The 12,861-nt window shown below is 49.0% G+C and overlaps 4 protein-coding genes across 4 annotated transcripts; 2 read left to right on the top strand and 2 right to left on the bottom strand.

Moving 5' to 3' along the window:
* Positions 1-82: 82 nt before the first annotated feature.
* Positions 83-3,022, top strand: LOC128271644 (mucin-21). Its single transcript, XM_053009255.1, has 5 exons — positions 83-207; positions 534-573; positions 694-711; positions 803-2,648; positions 2,715-3,022. Exons 1-5 carry the CDS (start codon positions 156-158, stop codon positions 2,868-2,870), a joined length of 2,112 nt encoding a protein of 703 aa, XP_052865215.1. The 5' UTR covers positions 83-155; the 3' UTR covers positions 2,871-3,022.
* A 262-nt stretch (positions 3,023-3,284) lies between these two features.
* Positions 3,285-4,285, top strand: LOC128273217 (uncharacterized). Its single transcript, XM_053011150.1, has 4 exons — positions 3,285-3,339; positions 3,401-3,449; positions 3,515-3,851; positions 3,920-4,285. The coding sequence occupies exons 1-4, from the start codon at positions 3,285-3,287 to the stop codon at positions 4,055-4,057; spliced, it is 579 nt and encodes a 192-aa protein (XP_052867110.1). The 3' UTR covers positions 4,058-4,285.
* LOC128273218 (uncharacterized) lies at positions 4,043-4,561 on the bottom strand. Its single transcript, XM_053011151.1, has 2 exons — positions 4,382-4,561; positions 4,043-4,303 (listed from the first exon to the last, which is right to left on the bottom strand). Exons 1-2 carry the CDS (start codon positions 4,458-4,460, stop codon positions 4,086-4,088), a joined length of 297 nt encoding a protein of 98 aa, XP_052867111.1. The 5' UTR covers positions 4,461-4,561; the 3' UTR covers positions 4,043-4,085.
* Positions 4,562-4,902: 341 nt separating this feature from the next.
* Positions 4,903-7,288, bottom strand: LOC128273215 (uncharacterized). The gene is made up of 2 exons (XM_053011148.1): positions 6,550-7,288; positions 4,903-5,297 (listed from the first exon to the last, which is right to left on the bottom strand). The coding sequence occupies exons 1-2, from the start codon at positions 7,286-7,288 to the stop codon at positions 5,020-5,022; spliced, it is 1,017 nt and encodes a 338-aa protein (XP_052867108.1). The 3' UTR covers positions 4,903-5,019.
* Between the last annotated feature and the right edge of the window lie 5,573 nt (positions 7,289-12,861).

The following is a 12,861-nucleotide window of genomic DNA, read 5'->3' as shown; positions in this document are numbered from 1 at the left end:
TGGCCGAATGCGCAGATAGTTCGCACAGGGCTGGCTATAACACGGGCAGGAGGTTCTATAAAATTTCAGTTCTCGCTGTGCCAGCGAACAGCTAAGAAGTGCAGAATCGGTTTTAGTTAGTGGAGTATTTGAAAACAACAGTTTAGCCCACCACCATGTGGAAGTCGTTGGTGTTCGTCGCGGTTCTGGTTGGCATCAGTAGTGCAGGTAAAAGAAGGACTGCTCTGGATGTGAAAGTGATTCATGGACGCTAGGTTGGAGCGTTGCGAATCGCTTTGGATGATGCTTAAAGAAAGCATTTTAGTAAGAATGATGTCACGCCACAAGCTTATCAAAAAACGGCCAAGTGTACGGTCTGGCCTATCAATGGTTCTCGGACGTTCTACGAAGTGCAAAGTGCGTTCTGAACTGAAGATTACTGAAGATGGTAGAATCAGAATGTTCAAGTTTAACCAGATATATGAATTCGGGTACCAATTATAGTGTAACATTCAATCAGATTTCATTTTGTGGCTTATTTTTATCTCCGATAGGTTCCGCATCATGGTCAGAAGATATTTCGGTGCACAATAAGTGAGTATTCTAAGCAGATCCTCTTCGTGGTGAGACTTTGATTTCTTATGCATTGTTACTTTTCTCCTACTTGCGGCCGGGGTTAACTGCATGCCTCGTTATTACCTTTGCCTCACAAAGTCATGCCGTAACGGGAATGTGAGTATCAGTACAGAAGTGATCAGTTGTAAGGATCCCGATTGTATTTGTTTCCTGTGATCAACTCTTTTCAATTCAATCCTTCTTCTAGACACTACTCGCAGCACGAGTCATCGGTGAACGCGGCCCGCAGAGCTGCCGCGGATCGTCTACAGCAGTCGGCAGCACTGGTAGCTTCCAGTGGCTCCGCAGGTCCTTGCGAAACGCTTTGCTACATGTCGGCGGACGCTGGAGATGCGGAAACTATCGGGCAGGGTATCGTAGGCTTTACGTCAGCCGGTGGAGCGACATCCGGATCGTCACAGAAGTACTCGTCGAGTTCTTCGCGGCACGAGTCTAGCGTCCAGAATGCCGTCGCCGCGCCGATCGTTTATCCTGTTGCGTCCACCGGTACAAGATCGAGCTTCTCGAGCTCATCATCCTCCCGTCAGATTGCTGCTTCAACGGCAGCGCAACCGGTACTGGGACAACTGTACAGTACCCAGGGCCGTGATCGGGTACATTCGGGAAACGTAATCGCTACGACCGGCATCCGCGAGGGAACGTACATTCAACCCCTGGTATATCCGGTTCCTGCCCCACAGACCCACGCTTCCCAGAGCAGCTACGAGCGATCGAGCTCGGTGGTCACCAGACCGGCCACGGCCAGCGTGGTTTACGTGCCCACGGCTGATACGGCCGCAAGCAACACCTTCAACACTCGTTCCAGCTACGTCTCGTCGTCGTCGGCGGACCAACAGCACTTGCAGCCGGTCGCCTATGCACCGGGCGCCAACAGTGACTACGCGAGGCGCAATGAGTTCGCCTCGCAGCAGGACCTCCAGTACCGCCAGTATCCTGCGAAGAACACGTACGTTCTGTACTCGAAACCGATGCCGGCCTCGGTGCAGTACTACGCCGCACCCTCTCGGTCCCGCGTCGAAGACTCCGCGACGTCGACGAGCTATGACTCTTCGGGGCGCGTTGTCAATCTGAACATAGTGCAACCGGCGCTTACCGAGCGTCTCGATGAGCAGCGTACTCAGCGAGCCCAATCGGTTCAACAGTCCGTACATCAACCGGATGTTTACGCGACGCGAGGCCACATCGATCACGTCGACGGCGACACACTCGTAGAGGAAGAAGTCGATACCGACACGGCGATCCCCGTATCTGGCGGTACCTCTTCTTCGTCCCAGTCCCGTCGGGAGCATCAACAAAGCTATGTCCGCACGGGTTCCTACACCCCAACCGTAGCACCTTCCCTGGCAACCGGTTCGAACCGTTACAGTTCGCAGACTTCCGAAGCACAGCGCCGCCAAACGTACCACTCGGCACCGGGCTACGTCCAGGTTGTGCCCGTGGCTGGCGGTACCGCGGGGTCGGTAGCTTCGTCCAACTACGAAAGTGCCTCCGAGCAGCAGCGACACAGTAGTGGAGGTTACGTACCGGTCCCGGTTCAACCGGTTTCGACCGGAGGAGCAGCCTCCTCCACGAGCAGACATGCGTCCAGTGTTCAGGAGCAGCGTAGCAACACTTATTCGAATCCCGGTGGCTACTACACGGCTGCTGGCACGGGCGGTGCCGGTTATGGCTCGCAGTACTCGGCGCAGTCCAGTTCATCGCACAGCAATCGTTACAGTAAGCCGGGTACCACCGGGTTCCAGCATTATCCGATCACGAACGATGAGCTGGGACGTCGGTTTGGTGCGTCCGGCGGAAACCCTAGTGGGCTCGGTGCTGATGCTGATCTGCACAACATCATGAGCGAAACGGAGTCACTGGCACGGGTACAGGCACAGAACGTGCACAACGGAGCCGTAGCGGGTAGTGGGACGATCGACACGGACACTCGGTTCGGAGGGTCGAGTGCCGACGATGGTCTGGGCACGATGCCGGGAGGATTCAAGCGCACCAAGTCGTGGTCCAGCAGTTCCAAGTGGGCATCGGAGCAGCGGGTAAGTTGTGTAGTCGAGGCGAGCTGAGGACCAGAACAGATTACCAGCCCCGTCTTTCCCATATAGTACGGCGATGATGGCAAACCGAAAACGTACAGCATGCTCTCGACGGCCGAAAGTGAGAAGCACAACGTCAACGGTAAGACGACGGGTTATAAGGCGGCTACCACCACGCTCGAGGACGACGGTAAAGTAAGCACCTACAGTTTGCACACAACGTAGACCCATCGAGTGTCACCGGGAACAGCCATTCATTCAGCCAGTGTGCCCCTAGTGCCACCGCGTTGCGTTAACCATATGTAAGCCATTAATTTATGTAGCTGCTAAGATGCTAACGAATAAATATCGAACCCACTTTACCTTGCCCCGTTCGAATCCTTGATCCGAAGGGTGTTTCCGTCGGACTTCTCATCGGACACTTGATAAGCGCAAGCCTTGGCAGGAGCGTGAACGCATAGCGATGGCCACTATCAGTGTTCCGGTGATAATTGGGTCAAAACAAACGCGAACTTCACCGCGAACCTACGCTCAGTGTAGACACCGACGTAAATCGGTTCGGTTCTGTTTCGCAACTACATTAGGCCACGTGCAGCGCCGGTTGATCTCATCGGTTTGTTTAGGTGAAGTTAGGTGATAATGCGCCTGGTAGTGCTGGGTCTGCTAGCCATCGGCATCGGAGAAGTGTTTTCCTGTAAGCGGATTTGTGGAGCGGAAGCTTGAAGCGTCATATTTCATAGTTCCATCCATTGCAGCTCCAGTACTGGGTGGCTGGGGTAAGCATGATGGGAACGGTTTGCTAGGGTAAGAGATCCGAAAGCAACTGACAACCCCTGTCGTCGTCAACTGAATAACTACATTCCATTCAGGAAGGTGGCCAATCTGTCGCACACAGTTTACGAGAAGAAGCGAGAGTTTCTGAACGGTGTTAACGAGAAGGTTTCGAGGATGCTCTGGGTCCCACCATGGTCAACAACAACGACGACGGTTCCGCCTGTGCCGAGCAGTACCACCGACGCTCCACGAGTGGCAGATACTCCTAATATTTGGTGGTGGCAAACGTCCTCCAAGCCGGTGAAGTCGTTCACGTCCACCGAGCCAACGATCACGCTACAATCAACCACTTCCAAGGTCCAGCTGGATGACGATCGTCTTATGTTCACCGTGGCGGATACGAATCAGCTTGAGCTACCCAACGTATCGATGGTAAGACTTTGTGGTTTAGGAGGTTTTGGTGGATATTTTCAAGGTGTCAAGAGCTGCCTGTTTTGCAGTACGCAAGAAGCTACTTCATTCCGGAGGAACTGCGACTGACGGATTCGAATGCGGTAGAGTTTGTTGCTCCTACAATTTTCGGACGTGGACCTCCAGCAGCGCCTCAGGGCGATCCGGACCGACTCATTATGCACTGACAGGTTGTTCAATAAACACAAGTTTCATTTACTCCCTAATCATAGTTGGTGAGCCACTGGCCGTTGTGTTCTCCTTCGATTCACTTTCACTCGACTCAAACGATATTTCCAACGACGATCGAGGATCCGGTGTCGCGGTAAATCCGGGCAGCGGGAGAACCGTCACGGTGACGGCATGATTGCAGCCAACTAATCCCAGCTCCTCCATTTCTTCCATCTGATCTACGGCGTCCACCGGTCGGGGAGCTGTGTAAGGTGAACAGCGTTAAACATGATTGCCCGCCTGGTCTTCCGGCAACAAATTGACGGAGCATTTGTGTGTACCTGCCCTGGAGCGCGCTGGCAAACTGATCACCATCACTAATCCTAGCGTCACAAGTAGCAGACTCTTTCGGGTCAACATTTTCGATCGCTCTGTTGTTTTTTAAACCAAAGAAGGCCCAAAATCAAGCAATAACTACGATTTCGTGTGACCGCCAAACGCAGACTGAATCTCTAGCGGTCCTGAACTGAACTGCGTCGAATTTAAAGTTGGCTTTGAATCGTCTTATCAATCTTGCTGGACGATCAGTTCTCACAGACACCAGCAGACTCGCCCGGGGGCAGCCAGGGACGTCCGAATGTGTGCACCGCACCGCGTAGTTGTTGCATTGCTGCCTCGGAAACCCTTTCCAAAGTCTAGCGCTCAGTTGCCTACGCGCCTTTCTCGGGTGTGTGTTGGTTCAGTAGAAGGTGACATAATCGATGGATCTCTCTGGACCATTAGATCCGGGGATCGGGTTTGGAGAAATGTATTCAAAAAGGGCAGCGTTGGAAAAAGTGTGTCACATTTTATTGGTCATTTCACGATGAAGCCACCCCGAACGATGCGTGGCGGCGCTCGATGTGGTCTTCCCGACTCTTATGGACTAGTGGGTGAGATGATTATGCGCTAATGAAACGACTTCCCGCAGGAGCTAGTGTTAGTGGATGGAGCGGTACTGCTGCTGCCGGTACGATGCACTCGGGACGTCAACTTTGTTGTCCACTTTACTCCTGGGCGGAACAGTGGCGGGTGGTGAGTGCGGCGCGGGAGGAAGAACGGGATTCGTTGGGGCACGTGCGGCCCACGGCTGATAGATGCTGCAGTAACACGGCTTCCAGTCTCCCGAATGGTGATGCTCGGTCGATGCTTGGGGATGATGGTGGTGGCCCACATTGAACGGAATGTACCCTTTGTAGTATGTCTGCTGGTGCTGACCTGGACCTGCACGTGGGGAACGGGAATGGAACGTGAATCGAGGTACGGTTTGTGTCGCTTGGGAAGATCGCTATCGTGTGATACGGTCAAGATCGAGTAGGGGTTATGATTCTCTACAACACGCGTACACGGAATGCATATTTGATGTGTGTTTGCTCAAAACAAAAAGAAAATGCAACGTAGTCAAATTGTTGGAAGTGAATCAAATTGTTGAAGTCTCATTGTTGGAAGTGAATGAAAAATAAATCAACTAGCTCGTACGAGGGCTTTGATAGCAAAGTACGTAAGAAAGTATGTTTGTTAAGGTTGGTATGGTATGCTAAATTTCTAAATGCCAGCAATAAGACCAAAACACACGAAAAGTTGTTGAAATTCAGTAATTGAATCATTTGGGAATCGAAAGCGTTGACAGATGATCTTTGGAGCTCTATTTAATTTTTAGGTGTGTTTTTTAAATCCTATAGGAACGAACTGCCTCTTAAGTAAATTTTAGGTGTTCGATGTTTGGTGTATGTCGTCATATTTAGTACATATTCAGCATAGTATTTTAGTATTCCATTTTAAAGTTCAAGGGTATCTGTTTAGTCGATCCATGGGGTTTTATTAATTTTACGACTTGATCCCAGCAGATTATTGGTTATATTATTATTTTAAGACAAAAGTTGGCTGGTACTGTTATGTTCTGTGTTATGTATGTAATCAAAACAGCTTCATTACATTGTTGATTAATTTCTAATTCATAGCAATGGCAAGCTTTGGAGCTTTTTAAGCATTTCAACACTCTGTTAGTTCTCTACAATCTGTTACTGAATTGCTTCTCTGATTATTAAAAAAATAATTCGAAGGTGTGAGGCATGATTGTGGCATGTGATAGGTAAAACCCATATCATTTCTTCGAATATACGTAAATAAATTGAAACACTAATTCAGCACACAATTTGCATTCAATGAGAACTACAACTGTTATGTAATGGTCAAAGTACTTTATGTTTGAAATACAATGTTCCGTTATTTAAGAACAATTTACATCAATATTCTTTTGACCTTTGTTCACTGTGGACACTATCAAGCTAAGAGTAATTTAAAACCTCAATCGGAGTGAAACTTTTGGTTATCGCCGTTTACCAAGCATTTTGCCACCATTTTTTTTTTTTACAAAGCATTTTGCCACCATTCAACCTCGTGTGCCTGGTTGTTGTGTTTTTCCTTCAACTATTTCACGAAAGCTTCCGTTTGCAACTCAACTACTCACCAGCAAAGTCATGCTCCGCCCTCCGTAGGTAGGGCCTTTCCGTTGTCCAGATGGCCGTGACCGTGTGTGGATTCGACCGTCCGTTCCAGGCATCGTACTCTCCGCTGATTCGATTGCGATCATCGTTGCTTCCGTAGAAGAAGCCAGTCGAAGGTGGCCGCTGACCGAGGGTCACGATGGGTCCCCCGCCTTGGGGCGCCCGCTCTGGCGTTGGCTTTGGTTTGGGTTTTGCTGGCGAAACTCCGGCCATCCCCTTGAACACCGGTATGCTGGCATTGTCATCGTCGGGAGCACCGTCGCCTCGATCCTTTTTACCGCCACCACCACCTCCAGTGCCGTTGCGATCCTTCTTCACCGCCCCATCACCACTGGCCGCCGGAGTGCGTGTGTCGTTCGTGGCTCTTTCCTCCGATATCTCGATCGTTATGTCCGTCCGCACGCCGACCGACGGGCGCTCGACGGACTCCGAACCGGAGCTACCGGAACTACCCGAGCTGGACTCGTCGCTCTTGGTTTCCGGTTGCGGAACGCGCTTCAGTTTCTGCGTGTCCACCGTCACTTGAATTTTGGGGAAGTTTTTGTACACACTCACAAACCCGGCCCCATTGCTCTCCTCATTCAGATCGTCCGCCTCAGTAAAATCCACTTTTGCGGACGGATTTACCACCGCCGAGGCAATCGCTGAGCCCAAAAGTAGCACGCTCAAAACACTATACTTCCACTGTACACTGTGGCCCATTTTGTTTTGCAACATTAGTTGGCCAGTCAAACTTTAGAATAACACGAATTTACCGAATGTTGTAGTTCAGCAGTTCCGAATCGAAAGATATCTGCGCTCGGTAAGCGACGAACCGCGACTGAGACGCGAGATTTGCGCGCCAAGAACGGCCCCACCGATTGGTCATTAGAGTTTTTTTTTTGCGCAGTGCTTCTGACCAGATGGCGGGGGATAGCTATAGCTGGTAGAACACGCAACAGGGGTGGCTTTGCTGAGGAGCGCCATAGACACGCTACGATCAAGTGTTTGCCCTGGTAGAAGGGTTTTTCTGGTTCACTTTCGGGAGCCGGAATCAAAAGAAGGGATTTTGTTTTTTGTTGACTTGCAATATTGGCCGGACACAAGAAATATTCAATATTATATTTATTTAAATGATCAACCCCATATTACTGTTGCATAGAATCAATCCATCATTCTGTGCTAACCCACAGCTCCTAGAGCTGTTGACGCTCTGGGCCAGTGGCTGACGATCATTTGAAAGTCCCAACAACACCCTGTAAGACGCCATTCAACAATACTCACGACAGATTCTTATGTAGGGCTTCTGACACATCGTAAATTTGGCCTGCGACTTTGCATACGAACATCGTCCACTATGACGCACTGTTGCCATCGCTCCGCTTGACTGGCGACGTGGTTGAAGCAGTTGAAGGGTGGAAGATAAAATCAATCGATCTCGCAAGATGTCACCTGGACACCGAGAGAACGCCCGGTGGCCCGGCAACGAAGAAAGGAAGTTGCGTGAAATTCACGAGCGCAAAACCCGCGACACGCTAGAATAAATCACCTTTTTCGATGCATTGAACAGTTCAAACCCTCGGCCATTCGGACATTCAAGCGCTTCCAATCGGATCATTGACGCACCCCGCGAGATGCAACTGAACAACGGCCCGGGGTGTGGTAGAGGACGTGGTGTTGGACGTGGCCGCGGTAAGCACGAGAACAGATCGGCGGAATATGGCCTCACGATACGACGGCCAAGGTCAGGGGTGACTGAATTTATGGCCAATTGTCATTGTTTCGCGTAACCAAGTGGAGATACCCCGTCGATGTCATCGGCAACGGCAACAACTGATGCCACCATCGCCACACTCGGCAACTGCTAAAGGTTTTCCACCGATCTGTGAGGCACTTTTTCCCCCCAGACGCTAGCTTGCTGATCGCAGTCGCCGTGAGAGAGCGGGCCATAAAATTGTCAGGCGATTAGAACGATCGTTCAGTGGTTATGTGCGTCGTCTTGGTCAAAACTTGAGACGAATAACGTCGGAGTATTTCAGCGATGTATGAGGTTTCCCGTAGAACGATTGAATACTTTTTACCAACACTCAGACACACTGGGTTCAATGTGAGGTCTCCCAGTGGCATGTCTAGAACAAATCAGCATCCAAGCGGAACGATCAAGTTCCATGTATTGTCTCGAAACACTTTTGATTTTACCTGTCCTCCGAGAACAAGCACGTGGATCCCCGATTCCACTCAGTTCTTGTGCGATAATACAGTAGAATGGTGGAAAATTAATATAATTTGGGAGCGCTTTTAAAGTATCTGAGAGTTAAGAAAAGTTGAAATAAAAATGTAGTTCATCTTGCACGGCTTTCCTTCACACGCACTGACCTTGACAAACAGAGACACGGTGTATGGATTATAATTCACCCGATTCGCCGATCATTAATATTAACTTTATAGCTTGCCGCACATCCGGTAGCCGTCTAACGCTGAACCGCGTCCAAAAAAATGGCTAAGGGACTGTTAATAAAAACCCGTTTAGCCATGGGACGACGAGAACAAACGCCAACAAACCGTAAGCCAACCAGTCTGCACCAGCCAGCCACGATCGTTCATCATAACGACGCGCCTTTCGCGAGGTCCTAATGAGGTGCTCAGCACATTGTCTGTGGCTCGATCTTCAAAAGTGGTCCACAAAAACATCGGTTCACAATAGTAAGTCACTACGTGGACTGGGAAACGCGTGCGAACTCGAGCATGACATGACGAGGAAGCACCTGGGAGGGGTTCGTTCAGGAGACTTCAGACTCATTGGTGGTCTGAGATTGTTTCTGAGTTGTTTGGCTGATGGGAATTCTGTCAGAAAGCGAACAGCAAGTTAAGATGCCCCAGTGGCCGTCAGTTAATCGTATCGCATTCATCATAAATTGCATCGCGTAACCGCTTAGACGCGCAGAGGACCTTGAACAACCTTGAGGCCTCTCAGTTGACAGCTCGTTGCCGTTTGCTGAAACCAGCCCACCAGCCCGAGGTTCGTTCCGTTCGGTTTGGTTAATTTAAATCGTTGATCTTCGAATTAGCACTCGGAGAACCGTCCGCCCTTCCAGCGTAATGTTTTAGCGGCAGAAAGTTCGTGTCGCGTGTTTTTGGGAAAATAGTTTGTGAAAATTTGCTGCAACAAATGGGGTGCGTTGAACATTTTCGCACGCAAAGAAATGTCAAGGTGGATGGTGAATTACCGTTTTCCTCGGCAGTCAAAGGTTAAGGGCGATGGCGACAACAACGGTTTTGAAGTTCAAGTATGTTTGGGCTTTAGAAGAAACCTTTATATAGATTAAACAACAAATGTTAACAAAAAGGTAAGTTTTATGTTTGCTTTATTATAAAATTTACTAAGAACTTTCAGTGTGTTGTTGGAAAATTGAAAAGTATGCTGATATAAATCTGCTGCTCACCAGATATAAATCTGTGACTTCTGGCAGACAAGCAATATTTCATACCAGTGAATGCTCTGAATTGCAGGAATGGGTCAACGAAGGAAGCATTTAATTAAAGGCAAAGGAAAGGGAAAACGAAACACAGATCGATTCGGTAAAATCCTTATCCTCCTTCTGTCTACGGAGGGTCATGAAACTACGGATCCATGAGGTAAGAAATTGTGTTCAATTATTTCTCAACAAATTAGAGTATCACTAAATAACTTGAAGACCGTTCAAAACTTTTCTAATCCTATGCCATTGTTTTGGATGGCATCGTCTTGCTCTCAAGAAAACAAGATCAACTCAATCGTTCACCGGGAAAGAGTACAATTTAGTGTCCGTTTTGGAAACTTCATTACTGCATATTTCTCTGCCACTTCAATTATCTCTAGGGTCTGCATAGTTTTGAAAATAGTATCCTGTGCTCCATTTCAGGGAGAGATGAATTTATTCGCCTCTTTCTACGCATTCGTCCTTTTTGTTCATCCTCGAAAGGAAATTGTAATCAAGCGGTACGATTGGTAACAAAAAGCCAATAAAGAAGTTTCCCATAAGATAGGGACCTGATCTGGGTGCTTAGATACGTTTACGGCAAACACAACACAGACGATGAGCCGTCACTTTTTGTCGCCTCCGATTGAAGGACCTGAAAACAGGCCGGACCGGGTTTGGCGAGAAGACAGCTTAAGTATCTGTAAAATACTGGAAAGTGTCTTCGCCAGTTCCGCTGTTCTGCTGTGTGCTTCTTTGTAAACCAGTCGACCGCAAACCATAAACCGGAAACGACCGCCAGAACCAGATCCCCTCACTGCTGCCGGGAGACAAACAAATCCAACGCAATTTTGCAGCCGACGACGACGAATCCGTGTCCCTTTCGCTTAAGTTTTATGAGTTTGAAAGGCCGGACTCGGGTGTGGTCAGATTTCCCCGTTTCCCAACGGGGGGAAAGGGATGAAAATTGCCCACCGCGTCATTGGCGCAGGGTGTCCTGTGCCTGTGCACTTCAAATAAACACTCGAATCATAATTCATGGAAAATGGTTTTTATCATTAAGTTGTAAAGTATCCGGTTTGAAGGGTGTGCTCGAGAAAACAGAGAGCCAAACGGCAAAACAGGGACCTAAGCTAAACGCAGACAAGGCACGCTTCAGCACAAACGCATATCGGGCCCCCGAGAACGGTTCGGTGGATATTCCGGATTTACGCCCTGACGCCTTCTCGATCCCTCGGTTTCGGTCGTTTCGAATGGTCCTTCGGGAGTGGGAGGCGCAGTCCAGAAGTTGCTCGGGTGTGAAACGAAGCAATGGAACAGTCCGCATTTCAATAGACTTTTTTGCAGAACCGGCACCGGCATCCGGCTCTGCCAAGAACCTACGAACCTACTCAAAAACACTCCTCACGATCGCACCGTAATCATCGATGGGTTGCGTACGCCCCGAAAAGTGCTTCTTTCGATTATGATTTTTAATCTGACGAATTATTTATTCATACACTCGTACACACACACACACCCACCGTAAGGAACCTTCTCAAATGTTGGAGCAGCCGTCGGTCTGGCGCTGATCTGGGTACGCGCCGGGTGCTCTGGATTACTGCGAATGACTTTCTGAATTTACAATGGTTTGATTAGGTGCAGAGGCACTCCGGCCATTCGCTCGCGCGGGGCTACCAACCGAGGGGCTACAGTAATTTGCATAATGACTCGAACCTGTTACTGACACTCCTGGACAGGATTCGCTGTTGCAGGAGTTAGCAACGCAGTAAGTGAAAACGCAGTCCCGAAAAGGTGGGATGAACGAGCTAGCGAAGAATGGCAGGGACCACCGCAGATCCCAAGAATTCGTATAATCGTCCGTAAGAGGATAGAGAACCACTTTTACGACTGTACGCCAACTGTCGTGTTTTCCACCGAAGGGGCCCCACCAGGGAGTGGTTCTGTTTCTTGCTTGTGCGATGCAAAAACGGCAAATAGATTCCCTAGCGTAGGGAATTGTTCTTTTCCCTGTTCCCAGGCAGCGCAAGAAAAGAAATACGGATGCACTACAAATCCCCCAGATAACTGCGTCGGGAACTCCCCTCGAGAAGCGGTGGCTTACGGGGACCTCAGGAGACCACCGATAACCGGCGGCTCTGCTTTTACGGCAATTACCAGGGGTGTTCGTTGAGAATGAACTTTAAAAAGATGGCTGTACCTGCCGATTGGGACTTCCCAGTTTTGCGGTTCATTCATCATTACCTTGTTTTGACATCAGGTAAATGATTTCAGGTCGAAAAAAAATTATTTCGGTTTGCAACCCATCATTGAAAGGGTTAAACTATGTCAACTTTTGTGCCTGAAAATGACGTTTTGCGGGGATTATTATTTTTCTGCCCTCTTGAAGAAAACTGCTTCGGAATCGCACCAAATGCTTGTCGGGACTTGTGTTTGGAAGATCGCAGTGCTTTAAGTGGTTTAAAAAATTCAAAATGGCGATTTTGACTTACAAAAAAAAGCGTCGAAGGACTCCAAAAAACGGACTTTCTGATGGGACAGAAAGGTGTGGTGTTTCACAAGCTCCTAAAACCTGATGGAAACGTTAATTCCGATCGCTACTGACAACAAATGATCAATTTGAACCATGCATTGATCGAAAAACGACCAAAATGCAATTCTAGTGGGTTCAATGGGCGCCTGGTGGCCCGTGGAATCAAGCACCAGGCGCCCCAAAAAACAAAACTGTTTCAGGATACTATCAAATCACTTGGATGGGAGCTGCTATCCCTCCCCGCGTTATTCACCAGACTTGGTTCTTTCCGAATATCATTCATTTTCATCGATGGGACACGTATT

The sequence above is a fragment of the Anopheles cruzii genome, chromosome 3 (genome assembly GCF_943734635.1).
Source record: "Anopheles cruzii chromosome 3, idAnoCruzAS_RS32_06, whole genome shotgun sequence".
NCBI lineage: Eukaryota > Metazoa > Arthropoda > Insecta > Diptera > Culicidae > Anopheles > Anopheles cruzii.
Note: the sequence above shows the minus strand (reverse complement) of the source record. Positions and strands in the feature narration are given on the sequence as shown.

What these genes read in the sequence shown, in the direction of transcription:
- LOC128273215 (XM_053011148.1), bottom strand. Translation starts at nt 7,288, where the DNA reads ATGGGCCACAGTGTACAGTGGAAGTATAGTGTTTTGAGCGTGCTACTT. An exon ending in GGCGGAGCATGACTTTGCTG is followed by an intron (nt 5,298 to 6,549) that starts GTGAGTAGTTGA and finishes GTGCAGGTCCAG; the next exon opens with GTCAGCACCAGCAGACATAC.
- LOC128271644 (XM_053009255.1), top strand. Translation starts at nt 156, where the DNA reads ATGTGGAAGTCGTTGGTGTTCGTCGCGGTTCTGGTTGGCATCAGTAGT. An exon ending in GGTTGGCATCAGTAGTGCAG is followed by an intron (nt 208 to 533) that starts GTAAAAGAAGGA and finishes TATCTCCGATAG; the next exon opens with GTTCCGCATCATGGTCAGAA. An exon ending in AGTGGGCATCGGAGCAGCGG is followed by an intron (nt 2,649 to 2,714) that starts GTAAGTTGTGTA and finishes TTTCCCATATAG; the next exon opens with TACGGCGATGATGGCAAACC.
- LOC128273218 (XM_053011151.1), bottom strand. Translation starts at nt 4,460, where the DNA reads ATGTTGACCCGAAAGAGTCTGCTACTTGTGACGCTAGGATTAGTGATG. An exon ending in GCCAGCGCGCTCCAGGGCAG is followed by an intron (nt 4,304 to 4,381) that starts GTACACACAAAT and finishes CACCTTACACAG; the next exon opens with CTCCCCGACCGGTGGACGCC.
- LOC128273217 (XM_053011150.1), top strand. Translation starts at nt 3,285, where the DNA reads ATGCGCCTGGTAGTGCTGGGTCTGCTAGCCATCGGCATCGGAGAAGTG. An exon ending in CATCGGAGAAGTGTTTTCCT is followed by an intron (nt 3,340 to 3,400) that starts GTAAGCGGATTT and finishes CATCCATTGCAG; the next exon opens with CTCCAGTACTGGGTGGCTGG. An exon ending in GATGGGAACGGTTTGCTAGG is followed by an intron (nt 3,450 to 3,514) that starts GTAAGAGATCCG and finishes CATTCCATTCAG; the next exon opens with GAAGGTGGCCAATCTGTCGC.